General features: G+C 53.4%; 1 protein-coding gene across 6 annotated transcripts; it reads left to right on the forward strand.

The window, feature by feature from the left end:
* The first annotated feature begins 969 nt into the window (after nucleotides 1-969).
* CDIP1 (cell death inducing p53 target 1) lies at nucleotides 970-21,233 on the forward strand. Of its 6 annotated transcripts, none has more exons than XM_036392602.2 (6): nucleotides 970-987; nucleotides 18,080-18,161; nucleotides 18,724-18,821; nucleotides 19,093-19,239; nucleotides 19,498-19,762; nucleotides 19,987-21,233. In XM_036392602.2, exons 3-6 carry the CDS (start codon nucleotides 18,737-18,739, stop codon nucleotides 20,096-20,098), a joined length of 609 nt encoding a protein of 202 aa, XP_036248495.1. In that variant the 5' UTR covers nucleotides 970-987; nucleotides 18,080-18,161; nucleotides 18,724-18,736; the 3' UTR covers nucleotides 20,099-21,233. The 6 variants fall into 6 exon arrangements, with proteins under 6 accessions (XP_036248495.1, XP_054372571.1, XP_036248496.1 ...); XM_054516596.1 differs by lacking the exon at nucleotides 970-987 and adding an exon at nucleotides 1,704-1,983 and having other exon boundaries at nucleotides 19,501-19,762; XM_036392603.2 differs by lacking the exon at nucleotides 970-987 and adding an exon at nucleotides 1,721-1,983.
* Nucleotides 21,234-21,324: the final 91 nt, after the last annotated feature.

The following is a 21,324-nucleotide window of genomic DNA, read 5'->3' on the forward strand; positions in this document are numbered from 1 at the left end:
ATTGTGCCTTGACATGGGGACAGCCTGCCTGTCCTGCTGTCACCTGCAGCTTGGCCACTCACTGTGACACAGGGAAGAGAGAAGAGGAGCCTGCAAGGCACATGGCTGTTCCTGCCTGGGGAGTGGGAGCTTTGTGCTCCAGCCCAGAGCGACCCCAGGCAGAGCTGCCAGGGCAGGGTGGGACCCAGCACACCTAAATCTCAGAGCAAGTATCTCTGGAGCCTTAGGGGCAGGTGAGAAGTGACTGAAAATCTGTGGCTGTGTTAGAGTACTGCTCTTTTAACTGGTCCCTGCAGTACAGCTAAGACCACTGGAGCCAGAAAGGTGACTTTGTGATTCCACAGGCTCCCTGGTCCTGGGGCAGCCAGAATCCATGGCATGGGCATGTCACTGTGTGGGGCAGGACATCGGCCAGAGCAGGGCATCATGTGGGACATGAACTGGGACACCTGGTAGGGAAGGCACCATGTGCAGGACAGGGACGAGATGGTGCCGGGGAGACCTCAGAGCCCCTTCCAGGACCTAAAGGGGCTCCAAAAGAACTGAGAGGGACTAGGGACAAGGGCATGGAGTGACAGAACAAGGGGAAACGGCTACGAACTGCAAGAGGGGAAATTAAAGTTAGATATATAGAAGAAACTCTTCCCTATGAGGGAGGGGAGACCCTGGCACAGGGTGCCCAGAGAAGCTGTGGATCCCTGGCAGTGCCCAAGGCCAGGCTGGACAGGGCTTGGAGCAGCCTGGTCTGAGGCAGGTGTCCCTGCCATGGCAGGGGGTGGAACGGGATGATTTTTACGGTCCCTTCCGGCACAAACCGCGCTGTGATTCCGTGAGCCGCGGCTCCCCGGAGCTGCCCAGCGCAGCAGGCCCGGCCCGGCCCCCGGCTGGCCCAGCGCGCCCCAGGCCCGCCCCGCCGCGGCACCGCCCGCCCAGTCCGGCCCGCCCCGCCCGCCGCCGCCAGGTGCCGGAGCCTGCCGCCGGGAGCCGGTAGGTGCCTGTGGGCGATGGGGATCGGTGCGGGACCGGCGGGAGCCGGGGGGATCCGGGGGGCTGCGGTGGGAAGGCGGCCCAGGCCCCCTCAGCCCCGGACAGGCCGCGGCGGCCGCCCGGCAGCGGGGCCGGCTGGACGCACCGGAGGGAGAAACTGAGAACCGGGGGTGACACCGAGCACCGAGGGGGACACCAGGCATGGGGGGACACCGAGAACCGGAGGGGAGATACCGAGCACGGGAGAACACTCGGCACTGGGGGGACACTGAGCGCAGACGGGGACGCAGGCAGGAGAAGACCAGCACTACGCTTTTGGAAAGAAAAAGGATGGAAATCAAGCCCTGGTTAACTCAGTGAGGGGGAAGCAGGCCGAGGGAAGGGCTCGGTGCTCGGCCGTGGGTGCTCGGTGCTCGGTTCGCTCGCTGCGGGGCCGGCGAGGTCCGGCTGGATGGGGCCGTGGGCCCGGAGAGCCGCGGGAGGCAGCCCTGGCCTCGCACGGGCCTTTACCGCTGACCAAGTGTCGCAGGCGCTGTAAAATCTTACAGAGCTCCGGCTCCGTGCCCTCAGCACTGCCGGGAAGGGTTGGGACGGGAGGGCTGGGATGAAATTTAATCGGGTGGAAAGCGAGGTCGCGTACTTGGGAAAAGACTTCCCGGTGTAAGGCGAGCGCTGCTGCCCGGCCGAGGTCATGAGCTGAGAACGGCGGGGGCTGCAGGGAGGGCACAGCTGAGAGAGGAGCAAATGTGATCCAGACAGATCCTGGGAGAGAGGAGCAAATGTGATCCGGACAGATCCTGGGAGAGAGGAGCAAATGTGATCCGGACACATCCCGGGAGAGCAGGGAAGCAGGCCTAGGAACGAGTGTGTGTGTGTGTTTCCAGTTAGCCCTGCTCTGAGAGACCAGCTCGCCCAGTGGTCAGCGATGATGAGCCCATTTTAGAGGAGCAGAAAGAAGCTGAGGTGTCTTGACAAGCAGGAAGAGAAATGATGATGGTGAGGATAATATTGGCACATTGGCAGTGTGAAATGAAGAGAGCTCCTTCAGTTAAGGCATAGTGTGGCACAGCAACAAACACCAAGGAATAAACATTATTGGGAAGTTGTGGGGTTTTTAACCATTAGAATGGTGAGATCTGGGTTCTCCCTCCCAAGGAGACTGGAAAGGCTGAGGGTAGCAGCTGTAAGGCAGTGTTTGGTTGCTTTAGGAAAAGCACAGGGGGTTGGTAGTTGCTGCTAAACAGAGGAATGAGGTTGGGATCCTGGGGAGAGCTCCAGGGCTGTGTAGAGGAGTGGGAACATGCAGGCTGGGATGGACACTGCCATGCCAGAGGCCTCTGCATCCTGCACATGAGCCATGCTCAAGGTTAAACTTCTCCAGGTCCCTGCAAATGTAGGTTTCTGCCCCTTGGCCAGAGGAAAAGCTGCTCTGAGGTGGTCTCCTTGCACCAGTGAGAACTGGGGAGGGGACTGGCAGTTGTCAGTTCTAGGCTGAGCCTAAAATATCAGGTGGTAGAGATGAGATCCAGGCACAGTGATTTTAAGTAGCCATGCTTAAATTATAATTTTAGGGGGTTTGGGCTGAGTGTAGAACTCTCTGAGAAACTCTTTGGGAATATGCACAAGAGCCTCCTGTTTGTTCCCTTCACTCAAAGTACTTAAAATGGGGCTTTAATTTCAGCAGGGACCCTGCTGATTTCAGAGTGTGACCAGAGTAGGCAGCAGGGAAAACTACAGTGAGTATTACACAGACATAGCATGGTGTATAACCACAGTAATTCATGTTCAGGAGCTGCACAAACTCCCGTGGAAGCACAGGCTGCAAACTTCCCTCTCCCAAAGGCTTCTCTGTGTCAGTGTTGTGGTGACATGATGTGCCCCAGGAAATCCCTGGAAGTGTTCAGCCTTGTACCTGCTCTGTTCTCCTCAGGTGTTCCATGAGGAGCTAATTCCTGCTTGGAGGCAGGCAGGTGGTGACTTCATGGCTGTGACAAGGGCAGGGGGCTGGAGCAGTGTCCCCAGATGTCCCTGGGCAATGCCAAGTGGAGCAAACGTGGTCAGTCGTGCCCAGCTGCCCTTACAGGGTGGTGGAGCTGTGGTGGCTGTGTGTGCTCAGGGTGGTGCTGGGAATGGGATGTGTGTGTTCCTGCTGAGAACCAAAAGGTCCTGCCACAGGTGTGACAGGGACAGGTCACACTGAGGGGGCTTCTCTGATTTCAGAACCTTCCTAATTAGATGGAAGACCGTGCTGAGCTTCTTGTGTTCCCTCAGTGGGTCTTGCACCTCAAATTCAGTTCTGAAACTCGCTTCCTTGTGTTCCTGCTCTGCTCTGTCTCAGCTGCAGTTACCAAGGGAGGGAGATGTCTCCCTCAGCACCTGGTGTTGGTTTATGAGCATCTTTGTGTAGGTCGCTTCTAAATCAGCTCTTTCTGTGCCTGGGAAGCCACAATGGGCACTTCTTTCCTTCTGGATGGAGCACACACACATCCTGGGAGCACAGCTAAGGGGCTCCTGTAGCTGAGGGATGTTCAAATGCTCAGACTAAAGCCTGTCCACAACATCTGTTTGTTTTGGGGGGAGTTTGGGTCCTTGTCACAGTGTTGGCACCTGCAGAAGTGTTGCCACTGCCAGTCTTACTAACACAGCCAAAAAAGGGATGAAAGTAATTTTATTATGTAAAAGAATATATTTTTTTCCCTTTCAGCTGTGAATTTAGCAGATAAATGCATGTGTTTAAAAGATGGTGTTGATCTTCCAGTATGAGGATGAGTGGTTTTGGAAGGAAATTCACAAACTTGGTAGTGTCTGCTCTGATCCAAGACTTGTTTTCTGCTTGTGGGTAAAGAGAAGTATGAAATTCAGAGTTCTATGTCTGTGCTACATTGTACAGCCCTATATGTGATTTCTTATGATTGCTTTAATCAGGAGACTATGCTGGACTGAAAGAAACTAATTTTTTTTTTAAATAGTGGGTTTTGTGGGGTCTGCAGTGGGGCTGGTGCTTCACTCCTGCCGCTATGAGCAGGGCTCTGTGCCATGTGACAGCTTTCCTGTACCTTTCCAGGAAAGGCTGGTGGCTGCCAGCTGAGCCAGAGGCAATAAATAGCATTTGCATAATAAGGAGATTAAAATAATGACAAAGCCACCAGGACTGAGTATAGCTGAGCTTCTAGACAGGTGTGTCTCAGAAGGTGTTCTCCCAGAGTGGGCTGTGCAAAGGTGCTGAGCACAGGGTGGGCAGGAGAGTCAGCAAACAGATGCTGATATGCCTGGTGGCTCTCAGCAGCAGTCAGGGATGTCCCAAAAGGACTCGAATTGTGCATTACTCTTCCCTTTTCCCTGATACAAGAACAGTAATGGTTTCTAGTGGGAACTTTAGTAGTTCTGCAGGACACTGGAGGTTTTTGGTTGGTTTTGCTTCCAGGACCTGATTTTGCAGCTCTTATGCAGGCAAAGGACTCCAGCCTGGAGCCAATCAACTCTCCTGAAGGTTTCAGAGCAAGGCACCTGAGCACACCAGTGTGCAAACACAGAGGTCTGTGTACACTTTTTCCTTCAAAAAACACACAATGAGCAACTTCTGCCTTGGGATGTGATGTTCACTTGCTGTTTTCCTGCTGTTCCCAAGCAGCACTGGGTATCCATCTTACAGCTGGAGAGGAGCAGTGCCACTTTATGAGCAGTGTCAGATCTTTACATGCTCTGCATAGGACCTGTCTCCTCCTCTGATCAAAGGGGATGCAATTGGAGCAGCTGCCATAGGAAACCACAATCAATCTTCTCACCAGAATAAAGTCTCTGAGGCAAGGGGAGCTCAGATTTTATTTCTGGCATGGAACTCTCAAGGTGCTGTTAGTTTTGCTTTGGGCCCCTTAGTTCTGAGCTGCCTTGTGGCTTCAGTCTTAAATTTGTGTGTTTGTGGTGCTGAGAAACAGCTGTTTGAGAGCAGCCCTGTTCTGGTCATTGGTCTGGGTGGAGGATGGAGCAGGAGCAAAGTGCTGCATGCTGCACATCTCCACGTGGGGCTCTTCAGTGCAGCTGTATTTAATCTGGGCTCTCTTAGCAGGCCTGCACTGAGGGTAAGAAAATAAAATAAATAGCTTCAAAAGGTGGCAATGGCATTAACATCTTAGGAACTGTGCAGAGCAGGTGCTGGCAGTGCATGTTTGACTTGGTACCACTTGGCATGATGGAACCTGAGATCATCAGAAATGAAGAGCTGACCTGGGGCTTTCTGTGCAAATTAAGTAATAGATTTCATTTTTACTGTGATTACTGTGCATTAGTAATAGTTCTATCCTTTGCCTCCTTTATACATAAGAAAATGGAATAATACCCAGTTCTCCTATAGATTTTAGTGATGTCTTGTGCAGGCTGACCTAGAACAGAGGCTGGACAGAGTTAAAGAATAAAGCAGGGATTTATTAGAAGGCCTCAGTGGATCCACCTTGGGCAGCACAAGAACAGAGGCTGGACGGAGTTAAAGAATAAAGCAGGGATTTATTAGAAGGCCTCAGTGGATCCACCTTGGGCAGCACAAGAGCCCAGCCAGGGCTGCACCCAAGATGAACCAAAATGGGCACAAAATGCATGACTGGTCACGGGATCTCACGCTTTTATGAGTTCTGGTCCATTTGTATATTTGAGTTAATTGTCCAATTACAGCTTTAGGTTATGAAGTCTCATCCTCCTTGTTTTTCTCTCTTCAGCCCATGTTGTTTGTGCTCTTGGGCCTGAGATTTGGATCATTTGTCCTTGGTCCCCAGCTGGAGAAGGAATTGTTTTGGCTCCCTACTCTATGAAGAGAGCTCACCATCCCTTAATATGAAGCTCAGAAGTGCAACACTAAAGCAGTGCATAATCTGAAAAATATAAAAGCTAAAACCTGAGGCATCATTAGGATAAGGCATTTGTGCTGAGATGGGGGTCCCACTGCCCTGAACTCCTGTGTATGTTCCTGAACCTTCTTTGTTACCCAGTCTCTGCATTTAGAAGGAAAATCTTCCCTACCTTGCACTAACAGCCTGGCTCCTTATTAACACTTTTGGAAGATGTTTTTGGAAGAAATATTCTGCTTCAAGCTTACACATTTACTGTTCCATCCTGCATTTTGTCTTACAGTCCTAAATTCCATCGCACCTTACTGTGACTCATGCACATCAGCCCATGCTGTAGCTTTGTTTCATCTTTCTTTGCTCCTTGCATTTTGCAGAGAAACGAATTTCACTCACAGTTGGAACCATGAGAGCCTGTTTGCTTTGGGACAGTTTCCTTGAGCTGTCATTCTGGAGTTTGTGTCAAGGTTGCCTCTATGTATGAAGGGCTTGTGGTTTTCCCAGCCATTCCCAGAGCTGGAAGAGGTGAGCAGTTACAGCTGAGCCCAGGTGATCTGCCACAGGCTGGGGACAGCAGGCTTTGTCTTCTGGGGACCCATTCCCCACAAGCAGCAGCTCTGGGGGGCTTCCCACTTCCCACCTTTGCAACTTCAATCTGGTAGTACCTCACAGGGCAAGAGAAAATGAATTAAAGGGTGTTTTCCAGGTATGTTTTCAAACACAGCTGTTTGCTTGAAAAGATAGATATGGCAGCAACACACAACTTTCCCAGGCATTGTCCTGGGGGAGGCTGTGAGAAAATCAGAGAAAAGAATGAGAAACAATTCTTATCTTCACTTGCTGCAGCTGTTGTTGTGAACATGTGCAATGTGTTATGGAGATTTGTTTACCAAAGGGTGATTTCTTAACTGGCCAATGGTGATGGTGTTTGGATTCAAGGACCAATTGGCTCCACCTGTTCCATGACTGTCTGTAAGGCTGATGGGTTTCTTAATAAGAACAGTAAAATAAAGTGATTGATCAGCCTTCTGAGAAGCATGGAGTCAATGTTGATTATTACCCCTCTGGGATGCCATGTTACAACACCCTCCCCTTCCCTGATTTGTGAGGGATCATCAAGGAATTGTATGAAAAATAAGCCCCTCATTGCTCAGAAATCTCTTCCTCCCAGAGCCCCACAGCTGGAGAGCAGGTGTAATCTCTCAGATGATGGGTGAGTGAACAAGATTACTGTCCTGGGGAGAATTATTGTCCAATTGATTTGATTTAGGTCACAGAACAAAGATTGTCATGTGGGAAGAGTTTAGCTGGGGGCCAGACAGGCTGTGCTGAGGCTGGTTGTGAGATGGGAGCACTTGGCTTGGCTCCTCTGTTCACAGAGTTGTGGGAAGCCCATCCAAGTGTGTTTTACCTCGTGCCCTTCTACTGTGGGGAAGGGAAATGGCTGCTCACCCTCTGCTAATGGCATCCTGAGATGGATGTGCTTTTCCAAAGGGAAAGCTCCTGCACAGCCTGTAAATCTTTTGGATGCTAATGCTGCAGAGGAACAAAAATCAGGGCACAAACTGGGAGCAATTTGTGTCCTGGCAGCCAGGGGCTGGTGCTGGGAAGCACCAGCAACTTTTCCTGGTACAACAATTTGCTTCCCACAAGCAGAGGGAGGGTCAGATGAATTTAATGGCAGTGCCATTTGTTTGCAGAGCTTTTGAAAATGAAGATTGACTAATATGTTCTGGATTGACTTGCTCATATCTCCAAGACCCAGAACAGCTGCTGTCCCATGGTTTTTCTCCTTCCTTTTGGGTTGGTTTGTTGTGGGTTGTTTCTTTTTTTTCCAAATGGCCATGACTCAGCCCTTCCCTGCTGCTCTCTGAGTTTCCTGGTTTCTGAATAGGCTATTCTTGGGACAGCAATTCCTGACAGATAGGAACAAGGCAAGTGTTGTGTTGTTTTCTTCTCTATTTCTTCTGTGGCCTGTGAAAATGCTCTGCTTCCCTCTGATTTTTGCCTTTTTCCCACATTACTGAATCCTCCTAAATTGTTGGATGTCATCTGGGGCACGTTTTTGCCCTTGTAGCAAAGGAGCCCTCTCAGACATGACCCGGGCTTGCACAGCAGCAGCTTTTCTTTCCCAGCAGGATGGTGGGGACAGTCCTGAGCATGGAGGGTGAGATGCTACAGCTCTGTCTGTTCTGAAGCTTCAATCTGCCTTGGAGTAGCCCCTCCAAGGAGCTGAGCTTGGCTCTCCAGTGATCTCCTGGCCAAGGGGTAGATACAGGTGAGGACCAGCACGTGGTGCCACGCTGCCTTTGTGTGTACTGTCACAACTAAAGGGAAAATACCATCTAGAATTTAAAACCAATGAAAAAACCCTTTCTGATGGCTTATTTATTGCCCCCCTGCAGATGGCAGAGGTTAGAAGCTGAGGATGCTCTCTCTGAAACACTTCATGGTGCAGTTACCCAGCCTTTTCAAACAAAAAGCTTTTGGATTTGTTCTGAAGTTTGTTCCTCTGTAGTGTGGGCTGGGGAAAGTCACCTGCTGTGGCAGGGAGCACCCCCAGGCCAGGTGTGCTGGCTGCTGCTCTTGATGTGCAGTTGGAAGTGAAGGAGTTGTCTAATACTGAACAACCTTTGCTGGAGTTTAGTTTTATTATGAGCCCAGCTCTTTCTGTCAAACCACAGTTGTATGTGAGGGAGAAATAGCCTAAACTGTTGTATATTTGCCTTGAAAATACAGTTGGCTTTTTGAAAAACCAGAGGGACTCTTGTTTTCTCAAAGCCTGTAGTTACCAAGAGAAAATTCTCAGACTAGAGGGCTCAAAACACAGGGGCAGTGTTCTTCCTTAGCATCCCTCCACGTTTTTGGATATGCTGTATTGTTGTTAAGCCAACCAAGAGAAAAGCTGCTCTGTGTGAGGAGTCTTTGAGAACATTCACTGCCAGATTAAATTAGCCTTTCTGAGAATAAATTAGTGGTTGTGATGCAGGCAGCCCCACTCTCTCCAGCTGTAAAATCTGTGCATGCTGGTACCCGCAGCAGATAAATGATGTGTTCAGGGCTCTGCTGTTAACAGGAGATTACATTTCTGGCTGGGGATGAATGAAAAGCAGCCTGTTAGATTTTATTGATTATTTCTTCAAATGAGAAGCATTTCCTTTTAAAGCATTTAATTTTAAAGCATTTTATTTCAAAAAGGAGGGAAAGGAACCCATGGAATTCAGTGCAGCTCCATCTTGGGAGGAAATCATGGACTACAGCCAAAGCTGCACCCCTGCTGCAGTGACTCCAAGCTGAGATGCTTTTGAGGTCCTCAGGAGTGCCAGTCACCCAGCTCATGGCAGGAGAGGAGCTGGATCCATGTGTTGGAGGGGAGGATAAAGCCTGGAATATGGAGTAGGGGATGGGATTTTGGCTGCTGCCCACTCTTCTGGGTTTGTGTTTTTAGCTGAGCACTGGATAAAAAGCTGCTGCTGGTGTGTGCATGCTGCCCTTTTCTAAGAGGCATCTTTGGTTTGTCTCCTGATTAACTGAATGCCTTTATTCTGCTTTGTGCTAGATCAGGAAGTGCTTGCAGGAGGCTGGGCCTGTGCTGAAGCCTCAGCTTGTCCTTCCCACCTGCCCTGCTGGGACCACTCAGCTCCTCCAAAATCTTCACTTAGGCTTTGAGCAAAAGGGGAATAGGTTCCCTTTCCTGGTGTTAAATATCAGCTCTTCCCCTGGGCTTGTTGCAGGTCTTCACAGAGATGTCATCTGGAGCATATTTTGTGTTTTGGGAGCAGAGGTTTCCCCCAGAGTTGGTGGCTGCCACAGAGGGTGTTAATTTAGCCTTTCAGACTCTCCTTGCCATGATTCAGGATGGTTTAGCGTGGTGGGAGCTCAGTTTGGAGCTGCCTGCTGAGCTGTTCTGATGTGAGAGAAAACAGTTCCCAGGCGGTTTAGTGTGGTAACTGTGGCAGCTGCTCTGCCTTCCTCAGGCTCAGGAGAGGATTTGAGCAGCTGAGCTGTTCACCTGCCCCGAGGGCATCCTGCTATTATGGGCTTGAATCTCCCCTGTCCCATCCTCTGCTGGGGGAGCAGTGACCCTGCCTCAGGACTGCTCCAAACCCCTGACCAGAGATGGAGCAGCAAGGCAGGGAGGTGTTCTGTGACAGAAAGGGTTTGGAAGAGCCCAGAGCAGGGACCTGGGGAGGGGTGTGCTGTGTGTTAGGGCTGCTTGGAGTCCAGCTCTGTCCTAGATTTTCAGTAGGAGCTTTGGGGAAGGGGTTATGAAGGAGTTGGCAGGAACTGGTGCTGCAAATTGAAACCACAGTCATGGAGGAGTGAAGATTACTTTACTGGACTAGCCAGGTCAGGTGGGAACTGGGGAAAGAATTGGGGATGGCAGGAGCTCTGTGTAACTTGGGGGTGCCCAGCACTGGCTACACTCAGTGGCTGTTGATTAATCCAAGGGGTTTTCCCTCTGGGACATTGTCTGGGACATGGACATCTTTGAGCAGCCCAAATGAGTTGGGCTTGGGAGCAGGGCAGTGCCAGGTACCCTCCTCCTGTCCCAGTGCCAGGAGACAATCCAGCCCCATGCTGGTGGCTCTGGACAGCTCCAGGAGAGGTCTCAGTCTGAACTGGGGAGTTCTGTGGGAGCAAGGCAGTGACTGTGGTAACAGGAATGGCCTCAGCATGGAAGAGTTCCTCCTGTGGATGTCTTGGGATGTGTGTGGCTGCTCCTTGCTGGCAGTGGGACTCAGGAGACATCTCAGACCTCACACACACGATCCTGCTGAACCCCAAACCCCTCTCCTTTGCAAAGAGTGAGCCTTGGCCTTACATAAAACCGAGGGACACAGAGCACTTCGCACTAGTCCTCAGAAAAAGTGCAAGGTGACATTGTACCAGTTAAATCTGAGTGTCAGCAGCTTCTGTGGCACCAAGGCAGGGGAGCTGTGAGCGTGGGAAACGCTCCTGCTGGAGACTGGAGCAGTGCTACAGTGACCGCTGCTCTCCTCGGCTGAGGGAACATCAGTGCCTGGCAAATGTTCTGTACAGCACCCGAAAATGGATCTGGAATCACCACCAATGTATTCAAAATTATTTCATTGTGTTGCAAAATCTGCAAGGGAATTCTGAACACGCTCTTGGGCTCTGATTAATTCTGAAACTGAAATGCAAAACTGCTGATCAGCTCTGATTCTAATTTCCTCCTCCCTTGGAGCTCTCTGTGTCATTTAATGGACGTCACACATGTCCTCAGTCTGATTCAGCAATGATGTAGCTGTGCTATTTGACTTTCTCTCAAAAAATTCTGTAGAAGGAGGGAGAAATGAAAGAGTGAGTGTTTAAAGAAATAAAATCTTTTTCATTTGATGTTGGAAAGGGAATCTATAAAACCCTGGGGTTTGCTGTGAGACATAGTGGGTACTCATTGTATATTCAGCTTCTCTGTACTGCTGTCCCCCAAATGGGAGGCAGCAGATGCTGACAGCAGGAGATGCTTTTTTGTGTAGGTAACTGAAGAGCAATACTTGGTGCTTGGGAGTGACCTGGGGTGCTCCATGGAGAACCTCCAGGCTGCCCAGCCTCCAAACCATGAGTGCTGGGAGTGAGAGGGACTGACAGTTCTGCCTTTGATCCCTTCCTAACTCATCCTTAAGCCTCTGTTCTGGGCTGCTGTCAGAGGTGAGCTCGGATCTGTGACTGTGCTTAAGAGCTGTGGATCTTCTCCCGACCTCCTGAGGCTTCTGCTTGCTGTTAAGCTTCTTGAGCTGGGGTATTTTTGTTTGCTTGTTTAAATGAACAGCTATTCTTGTGGCACAGTTGTGTTTCATGCTCCATTAAAACACACTCTTGGAGTAGATGTTGGGTTTAGTTGCTTGAGATTCTGGCAGGTTGTGTTATCACCATTATTAACAGATATCAAAGGGATGATGTAATGCAGGATGTATCCTCTCAGGGGGGAAATTAAGTAGATACAGAGGACTGGAGGCAACAGCTGCTGCTATCACTGGATGCTTTCCCATGGATGTTATCAAGTGTTAGCTTGGATGCTTTGTGAACTGCAGTGAAAGAGCTCTGCTTCCCCAGGGATTTGGCTTGCACCCTCCTTTTCTCATCTCTCTGGAGCACATTGGTAGGATGCAGAGGAGCTCAGCTTTATCTTTAGTGTTGCTTTAATCACATCCATGAGCACACCTGGTGTTTTGCAGCCTGTCTCTCCCGTGCAGCCAGGAACCTGCTGGAAGGGTCTGAACAGTGAGCATCTCCTGTGGGGCTGCAGTGTGCTCCCTGCTTGCTCCATGTTCACAAAACTGGCTTCTGGGGGCCAAATTCAGCTGTCCTGGTGGTGCAGAGTGCTCTGTCTACACCTCAGCTTTCCCCACTGTCCTGACACGTGGAAGAGCTGGGGTCCAGTTTTGAAGTGTGGGGTTGTGACCCCTCCTCCCTTGCAGCCCCTCCTGGATGTCACCGTGAGCTCTTGCCAGCCCGTGATGCTTCCCACAGCCCTGTGCCACATCCTGGGAGCCAACAGCAGAGAGAACGAGCCACCTCGGTTTGTTCTTTTCATTTTGGCTGGTTTTTCTTTAAATATCCAGGTTAAGCAGGTCCTGGCAAGGCTGTTTCTGCAGCCCCGGTGTGAAGAGCCAAGAGCGCTCGGTCAGCCCATCCGGAGGCAGCAGCACTGGAGAGAATCCCAGAGGCGGCCGCAGGTCCTGCAGGCGCTCCTCCCGCACTTAACCCTTCGTGGGAGTTGCACCCGAAGCCTCCTTGTTTTAAGCAGGGAGGATTTTGTGTCTGGTTTTCTTGATATCCATGAGGAGGAGCTGCTGGATGTGGTAATTTGAATCTCTGGCCAAGGACAGCTGAGCCAGGCTGTGCTGTGGAGATTTATCTGATTGTGCTTTGGATTTAATGCCCTGAGAAACCTTGCTTTGGATACAGCACCTGGCTGGCAGCGAGGATCCTGCTCTGAGGTGATTTGTCTGCTGGGTGCTGGTGGCACACAGAAGGTCAAAGGATACGTGCAAGGTCCCCAGGTAAACAACTGCAATGGGGAAGCTCCTCTGGAGATTCACCTACTGGAGAGCAGAGCAGGGAGCTTTGGCTGTCTGACATACCTGCTGCAAATGATGAAAAACCTTCTTCTCCAGCATTCCTTTGTTTTAAAGGAGAGCTGCTGGCCTGCCTTGCCAGCTGAGCTTTCTGTGCCTGCACTGAAGGAACAGCCTGACCCTTCTGGAAGAAGCAATTTTCTGCAGCTGAAATCTTAGTGCAGAAGTGTGGAAGAAATCTGCTGTTCTGGGAGCAGCCTGGCTGTTCTTGAACAGTGGGTTTGTGCTCCCTGGCAGTGACTTGGACTTGGGAAAACGCAGCTGAGTTGCTCAGAAAAAGAACAGACCTTTCCTTCAGTCCTTCACTTGGGTTTCTGTTTCCATCGGCGCCTTGCAGAGCGTTGCAGGCATGCGCCCTCTGGCTGCCTTGGCTGAGAGCAGGATGAGGAGTTGAGGAGGTGCTGCCAAGGTTAGCAGTGGGTAAAGGAGCGGGTACATGGTCAAGGATTGCCAGGACATCCTCTCTGAAGGAGGCTGGAGCACTCTGTGCTGTTTATTCCTCCTCCTGGTTCTGGGGAGGTGATGTGCAGGCTGGGGGCAGCAACTGCGCATGGGAAGAGGCAAAGCTGAGGGGGAGCTTTGGCTTGTTTGCATGGAAAACATCTCTTTGTTGTTCTGCATAAAAACCAGGCAGAAATACCACTGATAGTGCTTGCTCAGCAGAGATTGATGCTGCCTTTCCTTTGGAGGTAAGAGCTGTCTGGTGGGATTGCACGTGGTGGGAGCTGAGCCACGTCCCTGCACGCTGTGCCAGAGGGCACAGCACGGAGAGGACAGAGCCTGGGAGCTCTGGGCACAGCATGGGCAGAGGGCAAAGCCTGGGAGCTCTGGGCACAGCAGCACAGAGAGGGCAAAGCCTGTGAGCTCTGGGCACAGCATGGGCAGAGCCTGGGAGCTCTGGGCACAGCATGGGCAGAGGGCAAAGCCTGGGAGCTCTGGGCACAGTATGGGCAGAGAAGAACATCCCTGGGAGCTCTGGGCACAGCAGGGGCAGAGAAGAACATCCCTGTGAGCTCTGGGCACAGCAGGGTCAGAGAAGAACATCCCTGGGAGCTCTGGGCACAGCAGGGGCAGAGCCTGTGAGCTCTGGGCACAGGTGTAACACAGGGAATGTGCAGCTCCAGGCTGGGTTTGGAGGTGCTGTTCAGAAATGCCATTGTGGAGGAGGGCAATTGGGATTGCCACAGTCAGGGTATGGCTCTGTCCCCCTCAGCACACCCTGCTCGGTTCTCCCTCCTTGCTGCTCCTAAAACTCCTTTTGAAGAGTAACAGACTTTGGCTCAAATGACATTTTGCCAGCATCTAATTGACCTTTTGTGCCCATACCCTTCCTAGTCTCAGTATTTCCCAGTTTCTGGAGCACGTAACCTGTGGCACACAGGTGTCTTTCATGGGGCCAGGAAACCTGGGATGGTGTTGGCCACAATGCTATTCCTATTTCTAAAGCATTTCTAAATGCTGGGCTCAGTGAGGGCCCAGCATCTTCAGGACTCTTGGCTGGTAAAGCTGTATTTCCAAAAGCCTGGAAGCTGCAATCTGTATCTGTGCAGTGAAGCTGAAAGTACTTGTATATTTTCTCTTATTTATTCATTGAATTTTAGTGTGGTTTTTTTCCTTTTTCAAATATCAGAAGTTTGGTTTTTTTTATCATGGAGGAAGAAGCTCCAAAAATGTGCAGCAGCAGCTTTTGAAGTGTCAACGTCACTGAACGTGGCTGAGTATGAACAAATGCTGCTTCCTGTCTCAGGGCTGGAGCCACTGCTCCCATGGAGGAAGCAAAGCTGAATTGCTGTGCATCTCAGTCACAAGTGCAGCAGCAAGGACAGCACAGGCTGTTTCAGTGTGGGATGGATCTCAGAGCTGCTGTGAGGCTGACTCAGAGCTGCTGGGGCCAGCACTGCACCAGCAGGGCTCACACGTGAGCTGGACCTGCCAGCATCTGCTCTGCCCTTGCCAGGTTTGTCTCAGCCGTGGAGATTTCATCTGTGAGGAGGCAGCCTGAGGCACAAACAGCTGCTGCTGGGGAAGAACGGCATGAACAGACCAAATCTGAATTATCTGTGTCCATCCACTTTGTGGCATTATCTGGTTTATGGTTTTATCTGTTCTGGTGGCACAATATTCCCTGGTCCCACTGCACACCAGTTGTTTTTGGTGAGTGGTGCCCACCTTATCTGTTTGGAAAGCAGGTGGGATGTGCAGATCTTTCCATGTTTGAATCCCAAACTGTTTCTGCAGGGATGTAACAGAGGGAAATACAGCCAGCATGGGATGCTGGACCCTGACATCAGCTCCTCTCATCACTGCTGGAAGTTGCTTTGTATCAGTTTTGAGCATGTCAGTGATGGGAACCAGAGCTTTGGGGTATTGATCAATGCCCTCTGGACAAGGGAAGGAGGGACAGGACACAGGGAATGGCTCCCACTGCCAGAGGGCAGGGCTGGATGGGACATTGGGAATTAGGAATTGTTCCCTGTGAGGGTGGGCAGGCCCTGGCACAGGGTGCCCAGAGCAGCTGGGGCTGCCCCTGGATCCCTGGCAGTGCCCAAGGCCAGGCTGGGCAGGGCTTGGAGCAGCCTGGGACAGTGGGAGGTGCCCCTGCCATGGCAAGATGTTGTAATGAGATGGGCTTTAAGGTGCTTTCCAACCAAACCATTCTGGGATCCTACAATCCCTCATTAGCTGAGCTGGGGGCTGCTGAGCACAGGAAGGAGGTGGGTTATAAAGCCCTGTGTTCCACAGGCAGGGCTGGTGCTGCCCCACGGGGTTTGGCTGTGTGAGAACCTCAGACAGAACTCCTGGGGCTGAGAGCTGTGATCTGAACAGAGGACCTGGAAATCTGCTGTCATCTTCTCACCCAGGAGCTGCCTGGAATGAGGTCAGGGAGCACAGAGCCAGGGGAGGACACACGGATTGAGGCCATGGCCAGGGTGGGCCAAGCCCTTTCTGTGTGAGGCTGTGATGGAGCTGTCCTGGCTCTGTCTGTCACACTGCTGTGCCCCAGCAGGTTAATGGGAATCTTTTCCATTTTCTTTAGCAAATATCAATTCCCTGGGGGACATGGGGGTTCTTTGCCTATCTGTGTGTTTAACTGATTGTGCTGGTTCTGGTTCCATAGTGGATTTATCCTCTGTAGTTAGTTTGCAGAGGAAGCCAGTAAAAGCTGTTCTTCCAGTTGAGAAGAGCTAATCTGCATTTGTAGCTGGAAATAGCATCTCCTCTCTCCATCCTGCTATGATAACCAGCTCCTTTTGAGTCTCAGGATCTTGCAGTGTGTCCTTGCTCCAAAGGACCCGCACAAGACATTGGTGATTCCATCAGAACTTAAACCTGGTAATTTTGGATGGTAATTTTGGAATACTGCAGGCTGTCAATGGTGAGGGATGGATGCTCTGGGGCAGCTCAGTGCCAGGGGGAAGCCCAGTGCCCCCTGGTATCCTACAGAGCTCTCTGTCAGAAATGGGCTGAGTTTTGTGCTGCTCACATTAAGATGAAAGAAAGCACAGGAAAGAAACAGCTTCTAAGAGGCTTAAAAGCAACAGGCTTTATTTTCCTCATGGGAAGGGCACACAGCCAACATCTTGCTCTGTACAGATCTCTCTTAATAAGCAGAATATTGCATTAGGAGCAACTGAGGCTGCCAAGTGTGAGCAGAAGGGCCCTGCATCCCTGAGCTTCCCTCATCCCAGGGCACGTGTGGCTCTGGAGCCAGGGCTGGCTCCCTCCTGGGCAGGGTGGCAGCGTTCATGGCTCACCCTGGGGCTGTGGCTTCATCTCATGGGTGTTGATGGAGTGGCTGCTGGAGGCCTCCTCCTCTCCTGCCTTTTCTTGCCAGCTGCTTTGATGGGGGGAGTGAGGCTGGGGAGTGTTGAAAGATTATTATGGGAAAGCAGCATGTGAGCAGGAATGGGAGGAGATCTGTTGTGGGCACAGTTGGCTGTGAGGGAAGGAAAGCTCCCTGGCAGGCTGGTCCCCAGGTAAGGACTCTGGGCTGCTCTGCTTGGGCTGGGCTCACCCAGAACCCCTGCAGGCACGGGCACAGGAAGCTCTGAGGCTCCTGGATGTGCAGGCTTGGCTACTTGGAGAAGAATAAATCCTCCTTTTCTTCACATCCCCACTGAGCTAAAAGGAGCACGGCCCAGTTTGAGCTTTGTAGGTCACTGAAGGAGAAGGCAGGCTCTGCAGTGTGCCTGGAAATGCTCTGTGCCATGGCAACTCTGCTCGCCTGGCTCTTAAGGAAGAAACTGGAGTGAGAAGCAGGAGGAAGATGACCCCCAGCTGCCCTGGTGTTACTCTTTGAAGCTGCCTGGCTTCAACTTCGGGGGGAGAAATTCTAGTGAGGAAATCTGGACACCCTGGGGGAGACCCTGTGCCTGTCAGGAATCAGCTCCTGGGGGGATCAGTGAGCAGCAGCAGGCCAGGTGCTGCTCCAGGGACTGATTCCATTTCCTGCTGCCTAGAGGAGGCTGCTGGGGGCAGGGGGGTGAACCAGGAAAAAAGGAGTCAAATGAAGCAAAGCCATGCAGGTGAGGGAGGGATGGGTCTTCCTGCCTTGCTTGCCAAGTCTTTGGCTCTGCTTGACCTGGCAGCTGCAGCTGGAGGTGGCTGAGCCCCAGGGGCACCTCTGTGGGCACAGCTGCAATGCAGGGCTGGGGCAGCACTGGCTGCCTGTGCAGGCTGTGCCATGCTGGGCAGGCTGGCATGCTCTGGGCTGGCTGCCCAGCACGTGGCTCTGGTGACAGCAAACGGGACAAGCAGAGTCACATTTGCTCCTGGCCCGTTGGGGTGAAGGATGGAGCTCCCAGCACTGCTCCCTGGGCTCTGACAGCAGTGTCACCCTGTGCCATGCCTGATGGCAGCTGTCCCAAGCACTGAGTGAGCAGCCTCTCACTTGTATTTCCCAACTTAGTCACATCCTACCAGCTATAACTGAGCCACTGGAAATGGGGAAATCAGGTTTCTGGATGTTGTTGCACTTGCTTGGATCTCAGAGCATGTCAGTGGAGCTTTGCCACGTGCCAGGGACACAGAGCCTCATGCCTGCCATTGAGGGGGCACATGGGGAGAGAAGGGGTTTGGTGTGGCAGCCAGGACAATGCTGCAGCTGTGCCTCCTCTCCATCTCTGTAATTCACTTGTAATTCCTTTGACACAGACCCAGTGGAAGAAGTCACCTTCCCAACTACACTGCTCAGAGGAGCTGCTTCTCTCAGCTGTTGCTGCAGGGAAGAGGACAGGTAAATTCTACCCCTTGTAAAGTAACAGCTCCAGCTGTTAAATATGGTGTTGCCTTCACTCACTGGGTTTATTGAGAGATTTATTTGGAAATGCTCTGTGGGTTTGCACCCTCTGTCCTGGAGGTTTTTCTTCAGGCTCAGGGCAGGGGTCCTGCCATCCCTCAGGGCACACATTGTGTCACTGAGGGTGGAGGTTTGGGGCTGTGGGCAGCTCTTCCCCACCTTTGGCACCCCAGTGATGCAGCCAAGTCTTGGCACAGCACATTCCAGCCCAGCCCTGCCCTGGAGTGTGGCCACGCAGCCCAGAGCTGCCCTGATGAGCTGCTGTGCACCAGGGGGGCTTTACATGGTGCTGCAGGAAGATTTTACACCTTGGAGTTGCTGCCTGCTCAGAGCCCTGTCCAGCTTTGGGGCCATAGCCCTGGTTCTGCCTGGGGGAAGCTGAGGCTGCTGCAGTGCTGGCACCAGCCCTGGCCCCTCCGTTACCTGTCACCTCCATCCCCAGCTCCATGTGCCTGTGGCACCAAGGGCTGCTGTCACCTGAAGGTCTCTGTCCCTGCAGGGCTGCCTGAGCCATGTCCAACGATCCCCCCCCTCCGTACCCGGGGGGCCCCTCGGCACCGCTGATAGAGGAGAAGCACGGCCCCCCCTCGGCACCAGGTACTGGGGGGACACTGCCACACACACAGCACCCAGCTGGGGGTGCCTGGCACTGCCTGGCTCCCTCTGTGCCCATGGCACCCTTGGGGGAGGCAGAAGGGCTCCTAGGGGCAATGACCCAGCTCAAAGCCTGGCACTGCTCCCTGCTGTGGGGAGAATTTGGGTTTCTTGTGGCCCAGAGGAGGATGTGGCTTAAGGGGTTGTCCCCTGTCTTGTCTCCTCCCTGTCTCCCTTCCCTGCCTCCTTGGCTGCTGACTGTGTTTCCTTTCAGAGGGTGTCACCCCAGTGGTGGGACAGCCCCAGGGGGTTCCTATACCCCCTCCTGAGTTCGGACCCCCCCCATATGAGCCCCCCTCTCAGCCGGGGTTCATACCCCCCCACATGCCCACGGATGGCTCTGGGCCCTACGTGCCACCAGGTGAGTCCTGCAGGGGCTGGGGGACAGGGGGTGGGGATTGGCAGCAGCAGCACCCCCCAAGAGGGGGTTGGGGCTGCCTTTTGGAGCTTGCAGGAGGCTCCTTGGGATGGGGTGGGGGGCACAGTGCCTGTGGCAGGGCTGGCCCCAAGGCTGTACTCAAAGGGAGGCGTTGCAGCAGGGTGGGGGCCTCCCCAGTAAGGACCTGGGCTCTCCCACCATGTACAAAGGTGCTCACTTGTTTGTGTTTCTCATTCACAGCAGGATATTACCCACCCCCAGGCCCCCACCCCCCCATGGGCTACTACCCTGCCCCAGGCCCCTACCCCTCTCCTGGTGGCCACACGGCCACAGTGCTGGTGCCCCCGGGAGCTGCCACCACAGTGACAGTGCTGCAGGGAGAGATCTTCCAGGGAGCCCCTGTGCAGACAGTGTGTCCCCACTGCCAGCAAGCCATCACCACCAAGATCTCCTACGAGATTGGGCTCATGAGCTTCCTTCTGGGCTTCTTCTGCTGCTTCGTGGGGTAGGTGCTGCAAGCAGAGCTGGGGCCTCGTGCTGGGTGCTCAGCCTGGGTGACCCAGTGCTGGTGGCCTTGGCTGAGCTGTTGGGCACGGTGGGGACCTTGGCACAGGGGTGGCACTGGAGCAGCAGAGGGGTTCCTGGGTGACAGCCCCTCCAATTGCATCTCTTGCCCCCGTGCCCAGGGGCTGCCCCAGCTCAGCATCTCTGCCTCTCCCTGTGCTCCAGGTGCGATCTCTGCTGCTGCCTGATCCCCTGCCTGTTCGATGACTTCAAGGACGTGACACACACGTGTCCCAACTGCAAGGCCTACATCTACACGTACAAGCGCATGTGCTAACGGCACCCGGGAGCCTCTGGAACGCCGCCGGCCTCGCCCCGCTGCCGTCCGTCCGTCCGTCTCCGCGTGTGCATCGCCCCTCCCCTCGCTTCCCGCCGGTGGTGTGTATGTGTTATCCCCGGCTCCTCCCGCAGAGCTGCCACCACTGCCCCCAGCTCTGCTCCTCACTGGGCATAGTTGGGTTGGTGACGCTGGGGCACGGGGGAGGTGGCTGCTGGCCCCAGATGCTGTGTGGGGGCTGCCCTGCAGTGCACAGGCGTGGGGGGCATCGCTCTGCACCCAAGAGGCTCCAGCTGTGAGCGAGGCCCCTCTCACCTGGAGCACCCCTGGCAGGAGCAGCAGCTGCTGGAGGTGCCCAGCCCAGTCCCACAGTGCAGGGGGTGCCTGGCTGCAGGGAGGTGCTGGGATGGGAGCCCAGGAGGGGAGCCAAGCGGCCCACGGTGCCCTCAGGGGATGCAGCAGAGCCTTTGTGGCGCTTTCAGGAAGGGGCTCAGTGACAAGGACACGGGGCAGTGCCACACACCAGGTTTCCGTGTGGTTCAAAGCCTCTTCCCGAGGGGAGGCAGAGCTGTCTCTAAGCACAGAGAGGGGCCCGGCAGCAGCACCGCACCCTTATCAGCACCTCCGTCCTGCCCGGCGGCCGCTCCAGCTGCATGCGCCTCCTCCTCCTCCTCCTCCCAGCCCCGCCCGGCTCCGGGGGCAGGGACAGCCCCAGGCAGCCCCGGCCCCCTGAGAGCCAAAGCACACCCGGCATGTCCCGGCTGCCCGGCACGTAGAGTAGAGGAGTTTGTAACCAGGCTGCAGCTCCAGAGCCGCCCTGGGCCCGGCAGGGTCTCCTTGCATGTGGTGTAGGGGGTGTTTTTAGCTCACTCACCTGAGGCAGAAGGAAGGGCCAAGCAGGCAGCGACAGGAGCTGCCAGCAGCGCTCCCACAGCAGGGGTGAGAGGGGCTGGGAGCCGAGTTCAGCCTCTGCTCCCTCCCCTGCCCCTGCAGCTCCCAGAGCAAAGTGGGGGGGGGTCTCTCAGTACACAGGTCTGCAAACACAGCCTGGCCTGCACAAGCAGCTGCTGTTTGCTCAGGGCTGGAACTGTGGCACTAGTCAGTGTTTTTATGTAAATAAATAACAGACCCTGAACTCGTGTGCATCTGTTCTTCTCTCCTGCTCAAAATTCGCAGCAGCTGTGCCTGCAGGGGAGCTGAGGATGAGGGCAGGGTGGGGGTACAGT

Source organism: Molothrus ater, chromosome 16 (assembly GCF_012460135.2).
Source record: "Molothrus ater isolate BHLD 08-10-18 breed brown headed cowbird chromosome 16, BPBGC_Mater_1.1, whole genome shotgun sequence".
NCBI classification, from domain to species: domain Eukaryota; kingdom Metazoa; phylum Chordata; class Aves; order Passeriformes; family Icteridae; genus Molothrus; species Molothrus ater.

Bases quoted from the DNA above. Each gene is read 5' to 3' on its own strand.
- CDIP1 (XM_036392602.2), top strand. From the start codon at position 18,737: ATGTCCAACGATCCCCCCCCTCCGTACCCGGGGGGCCCCTCGGCACCG. The intron at 19,240-19,497 runs GTGAGTCCTGCA...TCTCATTCACAG, and splicing joins TGGGCCCTACGTGCCACCAG to CAGGATATTACCCACCCCCA. The intron at 19,763-19,986 runs GTAGGTGCTGCA...CCTGTGCTCCAG, and splicing joins TTCTTCTGCTGCTTCGTGGG to GTGCGATCTCTGCTGCTGCC.